The 15,776-nt window shown below is 43.0% G+C and overlaps 1 protein-coding gene across 1 annotated transcript; it reads left to right on the top strand.

Annotated features, from left to right (window-relative positions):
- The first annotated feature begins 2,428 nt into the window (after positions 1–2,428).
- Positions 2,429–12,427, top strand: elac2 (elaC ribonuclease Z 2). Its single transcript, XM_004071138.4, has 23 exons — positions 2,429–3,299; positions 5,019–5,069; positions 5,149–5,219; positions 5,364–5,428; positions 5,530–5,587; positions 5,661–5,729; positions 6,002–6,063; positions 6,132–6,190; positions 6,273–6,345; positions 6,416–6,528; positions 6,592–6,690; positions 6,764–6,902; positions 7,323–7,408; positions 7,491–7,612; positions 7,687–7,777; positions 8,663–8,801; positions 8,876–8,914; positions 8,983–9,092; positions 9,191–9,290; positions 10,244–10,364; positions 10,901–10,979; positions 11,083–11,227; positions 11,393–12,427. Exons 1-23 carry the CDS (start codon positions 2,950–2,952, stop codon positions 11,630–11,632), a joined length of 2,481 nt encoding a protein of 826 aa, XP_004071186.1. The 5' UTR covers positions 2,429–2,949; the 3' UTR covers positions 11,633–12,427.
- The last annotated feature ends 3,349 nt before the right edge of the window (positions 12,428–15,776 follow it).

The following is a 15,776-nucleotide window of genomic DNA, read 5'->3' as shown; positions in this document are numbered from 1 at the left end:
GCAAAGGCGAAAAAACAGGTGAGGAAGAATAAGATGGCAGGTGTTCTCAAGTAACTGACAAATTATAGAAAGAAGTAGTTGCTTTGGAGGTAAATGTAATCCAATTATTAATACATTTTCATTTACTGTTTTTGTATTTAATTTTATTGTTTGATTTTCCTGATTACTATTATTAAAAGCTTTAATTTGTCTAGAGATGTTTGAATAACCCGTGTGCCAAAATAATTTCTTAAAGGAACATGTTTTAGTACAAAATTCAAGTATAGCAAAGTACTGTTTACCAAGAGTAATCTAAATGTGGGTCATTCCATGAAAATGTGCCCATTTGGACATGAAAAATGTGTCACTTTTTCCCCAAGCGTTTCCTTTTTTCATATTTTCTAAGTTATTGGGAATGTGTTTAACTTTCTTTCACAAAATAACATTTTCCCATCTTAGGCGTTATGTTGATTTTTATTCATTTTCCTTATTTATAACTGTGGTTGAAGTAGATTTTCAACCCCGTTACGTACACTATGGAATCTCCATGAATATTATAATAAAAATTGTTTATTAAATTTCAACGTTTTTACGTTTTTCACATGTCCCCTGTTCTAATTAAAATCATTTAAAACCTGAAAATTTCTCTTAAATATAGGTTTTCCTTCTCTAAAATCTTAAAATGTAAACAGGTGAAATTGGTCATTTTCGTGAAATAAGCAAAATAAGCAATTTATTGGACTGTTTGCAATCCAAAATACAGACTTTAAGATAGTTCTCATAATTTTAAACAAAAGTCAAACAATTATGTATTATTGTTGCTCATAAATATTATCTGACAGTTGTGTTACAGGGTTGAAACAGGCATCACGCGGTTGAACGTGGTGACGGCATTGAAGGGACAAAGACAGATTTACTTGTAATTCCATCCAGTCAATGCTAGGAGTTTCTAGGAACGTTTTCATTTCATGACCAGCAGCATTAGATGTAAATTGTAGTTTACTGGAGTTTATAAAAATAAACTACAACAGCATAGGATCATTGTACCTTTTCTGCATTTTAAATGTTTTCCTGGTTAGTGTCTGTTTGGTTCCTGTGGTCGTTCTACTCACATCATCTCTTAGAAAGACATCCCATGATTTTTCTTTTACCGATTCAGAAAACCTGCTGAAAATCTTCCTTTCAAAAAGAAGACTGTCATGACTTTTCATTTTATTGTTTGAGAATCCAAGTGAGTCACTTCCAAATTTTTGCAGCATGTATTTTTTTAAATTATTTTTCCTGTTATGACTTTAGGAATCAGCTGCTATTCTTTGTCTTTGGTGGCTTTTTGTGTTTATTTCTAATGTCTTGAATGAGTGACTGATGGTAAAGTAGTTTTGTTTTGTTTGGGGCAGAGGTGGGCACTGAGGGCCGCATTCCTGCATGTTTTCCAGCATACCCTGCTCTGGCATGTTCTAATTGGCTGGACACACCTGAACCGGGTAATCAGCCATGAGTAGGGCAAGATTATTGGTTGGACACACCTGAACCAGGTAATCAGCCATGAGTAGGGCAAGACTATCTGGAAATCATGCAGACACACCGGCCCTCGAGGCCTGGAATTGCCCGCCCCTGGTTTGGGGGATTGATGACGCCGTTTGAAGTGAGCCTTTTTACTTTTGAATGTGGTGAATCAGAACACGTTAAACGTTGGCATCTTTGTTGTATTTTTCTTTAGATTTTCTTTCTTTTTCAAGTCTATCTTGTAGTTCAGCTACATTTCAGTTTTTATTTGATAAAAAAAGTTTGAAATAATTCTTCACCAAAAATTACAGTTTTATATCTTTATGTTTAGAGCCTGAAATGTGGCAAAAGGTTGAAAAGTTCAAGGGGGCAGAATACTTTTGCATGTCTTTTTGCCTCTTGAGTTTATGTTTTGTATTATATTTCTAACAACAAAAATTATTAAAATCTCAACCCTCTAACATTAAAACGTTATGGGGTTGAGTATTTTGAGCAAAATGGTCACTGTTTCATATGTTAAGCGCTAAGAAGAAGGTGCATATCATCCATTAAGTTCAGAATTAAAGTGTTTATTTAAATAACAAAAAACCTTTTTAGCAAGTAGTAGTTTTCACTGTTGTCACTTCCTGGTGTAGATGTATTCATGGATCATATAATGTTTTATATAAGGGGTGGAATCGTTGTGTGTTACGGGGATGAGGCGTTATTCAGGGACAGAATTAAACTACTTTAAAAAACAATATTAATAGTTAAACATAAAACTCGTTGCTATCAAAAGAGGAATAAAAAAGCTTTAGATTCATGTAAAAATTATTAACTTTATATAATAAAATTGGTTGGTATTTGCAATGTAAACCTTCATTGAGGTCATGAGGGATATGACAAAATTGATGGTGTATGTAGGAAAACAAAAAACACACAATTTCATTATTTTTTTTAAATTTGCATTTTATTGTATGAGTGACTCATGGTAAAGTACAATACTTAAAATAGGAGTCCAAAAAAAGAATAAATACATAAAAAATAGGAATCTGCAAATGAGAAAGAATTATGTATATATACTTTTTTTTACAGAGGCCAAATATATTTTATAATCAATTCATTTAAAAGTATTTAATCAGGGGACCTTTCTTTATGATAGCTGTTTTTTCTCTTTTTGAATTTTATTCTGACGTTTGTTTTTCTTCTCACTTATTAAAAAAATAAAATCTTCTTACTTCCGTGTCCCGCCTTCATTTTCTAAACTAGAGCTGTGATTGGCTACCTGTTCTGACCGCCTTAGCCAATCGGCGTACAGGTTTAACTGCATTAACCAATCAGTGGCAAGGTTCAAAAACGTCATCATTAGACGTCGGAAACAGCGCTCCATGTGTGGAATGATCGCACAGGTGATCGATGAGATAATCAGTCGATTGAAAGGGTTTGGCGGAGCGTCGGTGGGCGGGTTTGGAGTTGGCGTTTAGCATGAACGCGGTCCACCACGTGAAGGTCCGGTTCTTCACGTCGCTGCTCAGGTTCGGTCAGAGTCTGTCCGTCGGTCCGAGCATCTTCTCTCCGCCTTCCCTTCGCCGGACCGTCCTGTGGGGTTTCCGGACCATGGCGTCCGTCGGTGACCGTCTCCCGGAGACGAGCCAAGCGCCGCCGCGAGCTGCGAAGAAAGCCAAGCAGAAGGAGCCGCTGCGCCGGGTCAAGACCAAGGAGAGCCGGGTCAGGCGCGGCGACGCGAACGGACCGTCCACCGTCTACGTGCAGGTGGTCGGAGCCGGAAGCAGAGACAACGCCGCGTGCCTATATGTCTTCTCCGAGTTCAACAGGTGTGTTTGAGCAGAATCATGACACTTCTGTCTGCTAAAACTCAACTAACCATCCCCATGCTGGTCACGTGTCGGGGACAGCACGGAGGAGGGAGCTTCATGGTTTGCTAAAAAAGATGGTCTTTACTAATGAACTTGACATTTAGAGTTAGACACATGGAATGATCCAAGATCCAGGCTTATCAGCCTGAAAGAAACACAAGATGTAACACGACTATTTCTGTTGTTGTTTACAAAACGACAATTAATAAACATTCAGGATGTGTTTAAGAAAGCAGCAACGCAGCACATCCACACCACCATCCATGTCAACCCAGACCACCCAGGAGATGCTGCAAACAGCCACTCTGCCCCGCCCACAAACATTTGGGAGTCATAGTCATTTAATTGTCACTAAATGTTAAAAATAAATCTCCTTGTTGAAAGTGAAGAACCCTCTCCACAGACACCCCCCCCCAGCTCTTTCTGCTGTCTAACATTAACTTACAGAAACATATAGCTTCATATAGGCCTGCAAAATAAATTCCAAATGTATTATCGCGATATCAAACTGTACAATATGCACAGTAGATGGTGAAAATTGCAATAAACGGTGACCTTAAATGTGCTAAAACAATCTTATGGCAGCTTGAAATATTTGACGAGTCAAATTAATCCATTTATGCATTCGACCAATGGGATGCAGGCCTTTGATGATAGATGTTTGCCTCCGATGTAGACGATGGTCATTTGGAGTATAGTTTAAGGTAAGTTGATTATTTAATTTAAATTTTACAGTGAAATGGAAATTATGTATTAAGTGGTTTTGCTATTTGTTCTTGTATCGCAAGTCATATCATCATGGCAATATTGATCTCTTTATTGATCTCTTTCCCTTTCAAGCAATATTTATTAATATGTCTAATTATCCTAAGTTTGATTAGTTACTGTATGAATGTATAACTGATGTTTATATTGCTGTTGTGTATTATTTCTACTTAATTGCTTGAAATAAACCATTTCAAATCAAATCAAAAAATATCACAAACCTTAGTATCTTCTACACTTTTAACAAGTTGGTAAAAAAAAAGGCCTCGTTTACTTCAAAAATGGCACCGTCTCAGTCGACATCCACAGGCCTAAAGTAGCTCCATTGCTGCTGTTGTCATGGAGACGGTTCAAGAGTTAGGAACTGCTACTGGGGTTCATCACCACTGCAAAAGAAAATACCAACTTCAATTAAAAACTTGATCAACTTTATCCTCAACCAATTCCTCAACCAATTCCACTTCATTCAATGCTGAGAATCTGGGCGGGGCCAATGGTTGCTATGGAAAGTGTTATATTTCCATTTGATTTAGGCAGACAAAATCTGGTTTATGTGTTTTATTTATTTTTGCCTAAAACAGTTAAGAAACGTTATGGCTGCCTACCGTCTCCTTCAGTGGAGCCCCCATCTTTAACCAAAACATGGTTTGGACCATCTACACATGTGGTTTTCTTTATATAGGATGCAAACATGAAGATGCTTCTAGCTTTGAGCGACATAAAGATATTACCTTTACCTTTTACATCATTTGACGTTTTTATGGCAGAAAAACGTGAAATTTTTTTTTTCTGCATCTTGGCTTTTCATGAAGATTTTATGGCATCATTATCAAATCCTTTGCTGCTACCGATGTGCAAGTCCTCATGGGAAAAGGAAAGATGGTTGCTAAATGTGGTTGTTGTCTGCTGCAGGTACCTGTTTAACTGTGGGGAGGGAACTCAGAGGCTCATGCAGGAGCACAAGTAAGCTTCTCCACTCGCTGTCGTCTCTGTTGGGAGTGCAGACCGACAGCGACGACATAACCGTGTTTACGTTCTGCAGACTCAAAGCTGCTCGCTTGGACAACATCTTGCTGACGAGGCTGAGCTGGGAGAACTTGGGGGGGCTGTCAGGTAGGAGTGCAGAGTGTTCCTTCAGTTTTTCTGCATGTTTTTTTTTTTTTTTAACAATCTGAGAAGACCTCTGCCAGAAACCTCCTGACTTTTATATTTTGGTGATTTGTTCGAGCTGCTATCTAAAAGTCTACTGTGTTCCAGGAATGATCTTGACCCTGAAGGACACTGGCGTTCCCGAGTGCGTTCTCTCCGGACCTCCACAGCTGGTCAGAACCTGGATCTTGTGTCACAAACTGCAGCTATTTGTTTTTTTTTTTGTTTTTACTCCAACGCTGACTCAAAGTCTCTGCCCTTTCTGTTTTTACAGGAGAAGTATCTAAATGCCATCAAGTCCTTTTCTGGACCTCTGGAGGAGATCAAGCTGTGTAAGTGGGCCTGAGTCTGCATCCTCACGTTGGCGTGTGCGTGACTGTGATGATCACTGCGGCGTGTTTGCAGCGGTGCGACCGTACACGGAGGAGAAGTACCAAGACGAAACCATGACCGTGTTCCAGGTGCCCATTTTTGGTGAGTTCAGACGATTTCCTTCTCCTTCTGAGGCACCTCTGACAGTTGCTGACCCACTTCCTGTTGAGGGGAAAACTCCTCCCCCAGCCTGGAAGCAGCAGCACCCCCTCTAAGTTTTTTTGATGAATTAGAACTTCCAGGTTAACCGAATTGGAGACGTACTGTGTGAGTCTTGCTGCAGGTGGAGGAGAAGGATTCTGGTTTATCAGCATAGATCATATCCCCGGTGGTTGCCATGGAGACGTTAACCTTTGTGTTCGCTTGTGTTCCAGGTGAACGGCGCCGCACAGCAGCGTCCGCAGACCCGTCTCTGACGGTCGCCTTTGTGTGCAAGGTGGGATTGAGGAGACGAGATTCCAAAGCGTCTTCTGTGTTTGAGCCTCAACTTCTTCTCTTCTGCAGCTTCACCCCAAGAAAGGAAACTTCCTAGTGGCTGAAGCCAAAGCGCTCGGCCTGCCTGTGTAAGACGGCGCCCGTTTCCTCTCAGGTTTTGGGATCTCCACTGTTTCTGCTTCTGAGCCTTTTGGCCTTGTCCCTCCTCAGAGGAACGGCAGCCATCGGTCCTCTCATCACAGCGCTGAAATCCGGACAGAGCGTCATCCACGACGGGAAGGAGGTGCTGCTCGCTGCCCGCATCTCCTTCAGCTGCTGCCCCAAACCTCTTCTGACTCTTCTGCCTCTCCTAGATCCGCCCCGAGCAGGTCTGTACCCCCACGGACCCGGGACCGGTCTTCATGGTGGTGGAGTGTCCGTCTGAGGAGTTCCTGGAAGCCGTTTGCTCCAACCAGCAGCTGAGGAGGTAAAACGCCAACGATGGTCTGAAGGAGCGGATTTGGTGTCTGACTGTCCTCCTTCACCTCAGATATCAGACAGGCGGAACCGAAGACTCTGCAGTTCTGGTGGTCCACATGACTCCCGAGCGTCTCCTGGAGACGGATCAGTACAAGAAATGGATGGAGAGGTTTGGTTTTCCATCAGACTTCATCCAAATAAGACCTTGTTTGTTCTTTTAAGTTGGATTCTTCGTTCTGCAGGTTCCCGTCCACAACGGAACACTTGATCATGAACGAACACGCGTGCACGGTCCACAACATCCGCAGTCACAAGATCCAGACGCAGCTCAACATGATTCACCCGCAGATCTTTCCAGAACTGAAGGCCTACAGAGCCAAGGTAACCCCGCCGGCGGTCAGCGGATCCTCTCAGAGCCGGCAGAGGGTAGAAGCCAGGAACGCCACAGTTCTCAGTTTAAAGCCAAACTGGACGTTACAGCATTGAACCAAATCGTGGGGGAAATGATTGCATAAGCTGACTAAAAGGTTTTTCTTCATTGCTACTTCATTATGAGCGGAATTAAGAGGATTTTTTCTTGCTGTTTTCTAACTGAAACTAAAACATGACCCAAAATTTGAGTTTTGAACCAAATAGTGAGGAAAGTGCATCCCTATAGAAACCAGGTTAAAGTTCAGGTTAAAGCCTCAGATTCTTTGTTCTTTGAGGTGAATATCTTTTAGTCTGACATGAAGATGAAGGTTTTAAAGAAGGGATTTAATAAAAAAAGTTTGTTTCTATCGTGTCTTAATCTCCACTCAGGAGCCTCAGGCCGCTTTACACGTCCCGAACATCAGAGCCGAGTGTTTGCTCAAATTCCAGCTTCGACCCGTCATGGAGTGGCAGAGGTTGGTGTGGTCCGGACCAGCACACCGTAGTGGTTTTCAGCCCCCATGAACCACCTGACCCCCCCCCCCCTCTCGCTCTCAGGGACGCCATCCCCGCCTGCAGCTCTGAGGAGTTTGTGAAAGAAGCTTCGGAGGTCCCGAACTTCTTGGCAGAGGTGGAGAAGTGCCGGACGGCGTCTTCCACGGATGCCGCGCAGCTTTCGGGTTGGTTCTGTCAAAACGGAGGTTCTGAACGATCACAGCAGATGATGTTTTTGCTGAAACCTTGATGTTTTCAGACGGGAAGTATCCTGAAGTGGTCTTCTTAGGAACCGGCTCAGCTCTGCCGATGAAAATCCGAAACGTGAGCGGCACCTTAGTCAACATCAGGTACGACTTTTTAGCCAAGACTATTTAGTGCAGGCTCCCAGGGTCATCCTTTGATCTGTTTTTAAAGCGTTCCCAGTGGTCTTTTAATTACAAAATCTAAAAATCCTGTGTCGTTTCCTATGACCTAGTTTCTGCAGAGCGGCAGGACTTTATCACCCCCTCACAACCCAAACCTAACATTAGCGGTGCAACAAAAATGCAGAGCATTATTAGAGCCATCCAGCCGTACAGTGTGGAGGCAGATTTTCCAGCTCAGACGAGAAAAACAAAAACGTTCATGGATCTTGTCGTCTACAAGCTGGTGGCCCACCGTCTGTTGCTTTAACATAACAACTACAAACGTTTTCAAATGTGTTTTTGTTTGTTTGCTCCAGATTCACCACAGTTAGAATAAGGAGAAGTCAAACATGCAACTTGAACCTTAATTTCCTTTACCTATGCCCTCCATCATCAGAATCATGTTAAAACACCAAATTGAATTGGAGGTGGTCTGTAAACCCTCTTGTTTGGAATGGTTTGTTCCACTAGGGGGCAGAATTCCATAGGTTTGGACCTGTAGGTCAACCCTAATGTTGTGTCCGGGTTAAATTGACCCCATGTCCACACTTGGAAACAGGTCAGTTTTGACGCTCAACTCAATATACAGTTTAGATCAATACTCCATTATAACCCTCATAAATCCCAACAATTACTTCCCATTCAGACACGTATAACAATAAAATAAACAGTAGGTTTTGGGCCATAATGATGGAATCAAAGCAATTCCCAGAAATCTGTGCCTTTGTTTTGAGATCCTGCTGGGATTGCTAGGCAAACATGTGGGGTCTCTAACCCTCGTACGGCCGCTGCTCCTCAGCTCCTCATGGTTGTTTGTTGCTGTTGAAGCCCGACTCAGTCTCTGCTGCTGGACTGTGGCGAGGGAACCTTCGGTCAGCTCTGCCGCCACTACGGCGACCACGTGGACGAGGCTCTGTCCAAGATCTCCACGGTCTTCGTCTCGCACCTGCACGCCGACCATCACACGGTGAGGAGCCGCTCACGCGCAGAGGCCGCAGACGGGAAGGCCACTTCTTCATCCTGCCATGTTTCCTGTTGCAGGGGCTGATAAAGCTGCTGTTCCAGAGGGAGCGAGCGCTGGTATGTTCCAGGACCGTCTGCGCCTCACGCTTTACCGCATGAATTTAAAATATCTGAAATGTGTCCAGACCGGTCTGGGAAAGGCGTTCAGCCCCGTCTGCCTGGTGGCTCCGGTTCAGATCATGAACTGGCTCGGTCAGTATCATGAGCACTGCGAGGAGATCCTCGGACATTTTAAGTAAGTGGACTCCCAAGCCCAAGAAAACAGTGTTGTTGGACTTTACTTTGAAAAACTGTTTGGTCGAACTGCTGTTTGTTTCTTTTTTTTATTTTTAGTTTGGTTCCTAATCGATGCCTGAGTGACGGTGCCGAGGCCCCGAGACCCAAGACCAAGTCCTTGATCCAGGCACTGCTGAAGAAGAACGGTCTGCAGAAGGTCTGCAGATGTTCCAGCCTCGTGTCCTTCAGAATAAAAGCCTTGGAGAGTTTTCCCTCCCTCCAGACAAACGTTACATCCAAATCTCAGTCGCCAATACAACAGATTTAAGTGCACAAAGCTACAGTTAAACTTTTAAAAAATCAGTACATTTATAATCTCAACATTTACCCTCAAAAGGTGTATTTGCACAAAAAAAAAGGAACACTTAAGCCTGAATTCCTTTGTGTAATATTAAAGAAAACAAGTCAAACATTAAAATCCAAACAATCTAATTTCAGTTTTTTAGTGTTTGGGTAATGCTTAAGCTAAATGGTACGGTCTGGAACACAGTTTGATTCAATGCTTGGGCTAAATGGTACGGTCTGGAACAAAGTGCCAAAGTTGTTTCCTGTTGTTCACACATTTTTTCTTTAATATTGTAAAGATTTGGTACATTGAAGAAAAGAATATAACATACGATATGAATATATGAGGAATGCAGATGTGGTTAACAAAAAAGCTTGGTTGCCATGGAAATACAAAATATGACTTTTGCTGATTCTTCAAAAAACTACACAGAACTGTCCGTCACCCTCAGGCGACCGAAACATAAAATGGTTGCTATGGAGATCAAACTTTAAGAAAAGCCGCCATTTTGAAAAAAGTGTTTTTGTATTCATGAATTAGTCATGGATTAGGGCAGGTAGCAGCATCTCAGCCAGTGAGGGCGGGTCAAAAGGGGGTGACGGGGTCAGTGAGCTCCTGTGGTTTTCACAACGCCACTCATGGTTGGACGCATCAACGTTTGCATTGAAGTGTAGCGTTTTTCTCACAAGTGACATCTTTTAAGAGAACAAAAATGGAAAGTTCTTTGTAATATTGAAACGGTGCAGTTTTCCTGGGTTCCAACACGGCTTTTAGCCCTTTAGAAGTCGCCCAGGAAACGAACGTTTGTTGTGTCTGTGCTTCAGTTTCAGACGTGTGCGGTGCGTCACTGCAAAAACGCCTTCGGCTGCAGCTTCACGCACCAAACCGGGTGGAAGCTGGCCTTTTCCGGAGACACCATGCCCTGTGACGCGCTCGTCCACATCGGTGAGTCCGGGGCGCCGGTGAGCACATCGCTGAAAAATATCCTGATCTTCTCTGTGTGTTTCAGTTAACAAGGTTTGCTCGAAAAGAATCGGGTGATTGGACCCTGAGAAAAACGATGAAGGCCTATCACACCTGTTAGGAAGATTTTCTTACTCTTTTTCAAAACACTAGACAAATATTTTGTTAGTGGTAAAGATTCGTTCCATTAGATTCACAAAGCAAACATCGGGGAAAAACGCGTTGCTGTAAATTCCCAGCAAAAACGGCGCCAGCCGCTTCAGAACGGCGAAAAACGTTTTCCAAACTGACCGCAGGTTAACATCAATAATAATAAACTTTTCTGCTATTACCTTTAGTCAACTAGCGACACAAAATCGGTTCATTTGGTCTTTAAACAAAGACATGAAGATACGAACCAAAATGACATCACTGCCACTTTTTTTTTCTTCCAAGTTTTTAATTTGATTTAAGTAATGTGGTTGGAGAAAATGTCTCTGATTCTCTCTGAAAAGAGTTTTTAAAACGTTGTTTCGTAGGGAAAGATGCCTCTTTGCTGATCCATGAGGCCACGCTGGAGGATGAGCTGGAGGAGGAAGCTGTGGAGAAACGGCACAGGTGAGCACGACCTGCACGACCTGCACGACCTGCAGCTGCTTTTCTACCAAACCTCTCAGTCAACCTGGCTACAAAAGTGATCTGACTTCCTGTTTCCGAATAGCACAACCTCGCAGGCCATCGGCATCGGCATGAAGATGAACGCCGGCTTCATCATGCTGAACCACTTTAGCCAACGCTATGCTAAGATCCCTCTGTTCAGCGACGACTTCACCGACAGGGTGGGCATCTCCTTCGACCACATGAGGGTAAGGAAGGAGTTGGAGCTGCAGCTTCAGCCGCCGCATCGATGGCGAAGCAGGAACCTGATGTGGTGGCAGTCGGCTGCGCAGGATATGCAGCATCCACGCCTGATCTGAGCTTCTGTTCTGATCCGGAGAGCCAGCTCTAACAGAGGACTTCTGTTCTTCCAGATCCGCTTTGGAGACTTTAAAACCCTCCCTAAACTGATCCCCGCTCTAAAGACGCTCTTCGCCGAGGAGATCGGCGAGATGGAGGAGCGACGCGAGAGGAGGGAGCTGAGGTGTCCAAGGGGGGGCAGCGGCGAGCCCGACGCTGAGCAGAGAACATCCAGGAGCTCTGAGGAAGGACGAGGCGCCAAGAGAGGCCAGCAGGAGGCGCTGATGGACACGAAGAGGCTGAAGAGCAGCTGATCCCAAAAACCGCTGGATTTAGTTTAAATTAGACTTTTATTTGTTCTTTAAAGGAACAAAATGTTTGTTTGCTGTGAGACAGTAAAATTTAAACAATAAATAAGTTTGGTTTTCATTTGAAATGAGGTTTTTGATGGTTCTGCTATTAATGTTAAATCCAAGATGGGTTATACAACAAAGGATTGAATGTAGAGTTAAATCCTGATAGAAGAATGTTTTAAAAATATGGAAGATAATGGAGCTGAACGCTAAAAAAACAATATAAATGCAACAAAATGTTCTCTAGCTGGAAGATGTGACATGATCTGAAAGTATAAAACACGATAAATATAAAACAATATTGCTGAAAGAATATTCTTCTGTTTCTTGAATGCAAATGTAGCATAAAAACAGCTGGAATAAACCCAAATGATGTGACGGGTTGGCTCTACGCTAAAACGCTCAGCGAAACCTTTTTTAACATCCTCAATGCTGAGTTTGACTAAGAACTGAATAGATCACAGGAATCAGCTGAACGTCATGTGAGCTAGACGGAAAATAAAAGTTGATTATATGTTAAATTTGAGCCTGATTGAGTCGACAAGGAAAGACCTGAAAGCAGGCCAAATCCAAAAGGAAATGTGGAAGCCGATGTAATGTTTCCTTAAACATCTGCAAAGCTTTGGAGCGATGAATAATTCTGTATGAAACCAAAAAGCATTTTATGAATCAGGAAAATGACGGTTGTAAATAAAAATGTACAAAAAGTTCCAATGGTTTTTTGTTATTTGCTGTTTGAATAAAAGTTGTAAAATATTTGTTTTGCTGTTTGGTTTCAGATAAAAGGTGTTGTCTATCAGGTAAAGTGTTTTTGTCTGCTTTTAATTCATTTCAAATCGAAAAAACTGATTTGAAATTAAAAAACCTTATTTTAAAGATATGTTACTTTTTAATGTTTTTCTTTTTTTAAAAAAAAAAAAAAACAACAACCGGTAATCCAGGAATTGCACCTGGGAAATCAAGGTTCGATTCCCAGGGGCCTCAACCGGTGTGGGTCCTTGGGTGCCTAACTTTGTGGGCAAAAGGGGGCCCAAGCTTGGGTCTCCCTGTGCCCGTCCCCGGCCTGGATAAAAGCTGCCCGATAAAATGCAGGGTAAACATGTTTTTGTTATTGAACAGATGTAACTTTTAGAGCAGGGGTCGGGAACCTTTTTGGCCAAGAGAGCTATAAATGCCACATATTTTGAATTGTAATTTCGAAAGAGCCTTACAATAATGTAGTGTCCCTTCCCCACACTGAGGCACGGAGACTTAACCTCTTTTAAAGTTCTTTATTCCGATTACTGCAGACCGCAACAAACGCCGTTCAATTCATTCAGCAACTCCTGAATCTCTCCCGCCGAGACGAGAGCGCTTCTCCCAACTTTATATTCGCTCCTACCGCTCCAGCCCTCCCATTTCCCTTATTCGGCCCATTGCTGAACCCCATTGGTCCAAACTACCTAACAACAGGCTGAGCGACAGAACTGAGAGCCAATCAGATCTCTGCTTGACGCGTTCAATGAACTCCAGAACTTTTAACGCGACCCAACAGCCATCCAACCCAGTCCGCGACAATTTGTTTAAAACTAAATATACAAATGAATGTGTGCATTTGATTTAATTTCAACATTTTTAAAGTACAATAAGTCTGTGGATTCTTTTTAATAACATTGTTATGCTGTTGCTAATAAATGATGAGTATTTCTCGTGGTGGTTTTGCTGATGGTCTAGTCTGGTTGATACGTGGTGAGTTTCTGCTTCATGCAGGCGTTGAGACTTTAACGTGATCGTAGGTCTGAATGTTCTGTAGATGTGACAAAGACTGATCACATGCAGACCTGGAGCCAAACACACACTCACACGCTGCAGTGGGTGACGGGCAGCGGGTTTTAGGTTTTTACAATCCCTGCGCGATTCACCTGCTGCCTGTCCCCACAACCCCCCACCCCCGCCCTCTGCTTTCTCCCTCACACATCCCGTCCCCGCATCTGCGCGCTCTTTCTCAGAGACGGGAGCACGCAGTTTTAGGCACGGCAATTCACAGGTTTCCAGCTGGTACAAACTCTGTGAAATAATAGATAATAGTAACTGATAGCGCTGGCGCAGATTTTCTCTCTAAGCACCGCTACTACTGCGCGCCTCTGGCATCGCATCGCGCCCGAGAAGGAATGGTCTAATGAAAAAAAAAAGTATAAGTAAAGATTTGTCTGCGAGCCACATGTGACCATCAAAAGAGCCATATATGGCTCGCGAGCCATAGGTTCCCGACCCCTGTTTTAGAGGGAGATTTCAGTTTAAAATACTTTTTTAAAAATAGAAAATAAAATTAAGATTAGAGCTGGTGTTGAGAAGTTTCCTTTTTGCCCACATGGGGGCGCCACCGAGCCGTCGGGGATCATGAATCTCATGAATGAAGTTCATGAATCTGCTCAGTGAATAAAACCTGGTTGTTTCATCCAGAAACATCCTGAGCTCGTAAAAATCTTTATCTGCAACAATTTTGAAAAACTGAGCTGCAGTTTCAAGTTTCTGCAGCTCACAAAAGAGTCGTTCATTTCTTATCAATGTTTAGAGAGTTTTACTTCATTGACGAGGTAAATGTTGTTTTCTGTCTCATAGGAATCCTTATATTCAGTTGTTGTTGTATCAGCTTCAGAAAATCCACCTTCATCCACATCCATCCTGTTTTAGTTCCATCCGTGACCTTCGGCTTTCTGCAGGAACGCGTCTTCATCTGCACGTCTGGAGAATCTGACAGCTGTTGTTTTTCTCATTTTTATTAATGGTGGCTTCAAAACATTGAGGTTACGAGAGACGTAATTGTTCTTAACTGATGGCGTTTGTTAAAGAAACATTATTTAAAGTTTTTTTTAAATAAAACTGTTAAGGATGAAATCATTTCTGTTCACACAGTTTATGTTTTTATTATAAAAAACAAATATTTCTTTGGTTGCTTCTCAGTACATTGTTATTTACTATAAACCATTCGCAGTTATTTAATTTTATCAGCTTTTTTCTTTCATTGACCAGTGGGGCAGCAGCTCTGCCTTTCCCCATTTCGTCCTCTCAGGCTGCAGCTGCTGGGATCTTCTGCTTGGCTGCCGATTCGGAGCCGCTCTGCTCTGGCAGGAATCAAAGTGAGATCCGCTGTGAGGGGCCTCTGAAAATGGGGGTCACAGTCCATGTCTGGACATGCTTGTCATTGTTCTCCCGTCCTCGTCTGTCAGCTGTAATCTCACCTGCAGATCTCCAGACCTCCTTCTTATCCATCAGCTCCCGAAGACACACCTTCATCCCTCATCATTCCTGCTGATGACTCTAATCTGTGATAAATGGAACCTTTAAAGCTGGAAGAGGTGGTGCAGAATGCATTAAATACCCCCCCCCCCCCCCCCCCCGCCTCCAACATGGCTGCTGTGCATTAGGAGAGAACCGCCTCAGGAGGATCACCGATGGAAACCATCAGCTGCCCGTTCAGAACCTTGAGCTTCCTGTTTCCTGTTTGTCGTGTCTTTCAAAGCAACATTTCAGCCAAAAACCTTCATAAAACCAACAACCGTTCACAGCAAAAACGGAATCTAGAGATTTTCTTTCTTGAATTTTTTCTTAATTCCTCCCCACAGAGGAAGAGGAGGAGCAACAACATGATTGAAGTGCCAGGATGAAGCTGCCACTTCCTGTTTGTGGACTCCTGGTTTCATCCAAAACCTCATGGTGGTAAACATCTTCAGATGAAGACGAAGAGGGCGCGCCGCCCATTATTTCTCCAGGAGTAATCCATCTCTTCCTCAGGATGGTATGTTCTCGCCTCCTCGTTCCTCTCAGCAGAACGATGCTCACTAAACACAAGCGCTTCATTTCTGTCAGACTGGCTCTAATTGCTGTTTAATATCATTGAATCCAGAGACTCATTCCTGCTCTCCCCTGAACCCTTTAGAACTTTAAATTGGATTTTTTTCCTTCCTCTTTTTTAAACGATGCTCTCATATCTGTTAATGAAATCTTGAATGGCTCTCCGAGGGGCCCAGTTTGGCTCCCAAACCCCCACGTGACTTCTTCTGCATTTTCTTATCAGGGCGCTGATTCATCTCGGACGTTGCTTCAGTACCCTGCAGTATTTCCA

The sequence above is a fragment of the Oryzias latipes genome, chromosome 8 (genome assembly GCF_002234675.1).
Source record: "Oryzias latipes chromosome 8, ASM223467v1".
Lineage (NCBI taxonomy): Eukaryota > Metazoa > Chordata > Actinopteri > Beloniformes > Adrianichthyidae > Oryzias > Oryzias latipes.
Note: the sequence above shows the minus strand (reverse complement) of the source record. Positions and strands in the feature narration are given on the sequence as shown.

Bases quoted from the DNA above. Each gene is read 5' to 3' on its own strand.
- elac2 (XM_004071138.4), top strand. From the start codon at position 2,950: ATGAACGCGGTCCACCACGTGAAGGTCCGGTTCTTCACGTCGCTGCTC. The intron at 3,300-5,018 runs GTGTGTTTGAGC...TGTCTGCTGCAG, and splicing joins GTCTTCTCCGAGTTCAACAG to GTACCTGTTTAACTGTGGGG. The intron at 10,365-10,900 runs GTGAGTCCGGGG...GTTGTTTCGTAG, and splicing joins TGACGCGCTCGTCCACATCG to GGAAAGATGCCTCTTTGCTG.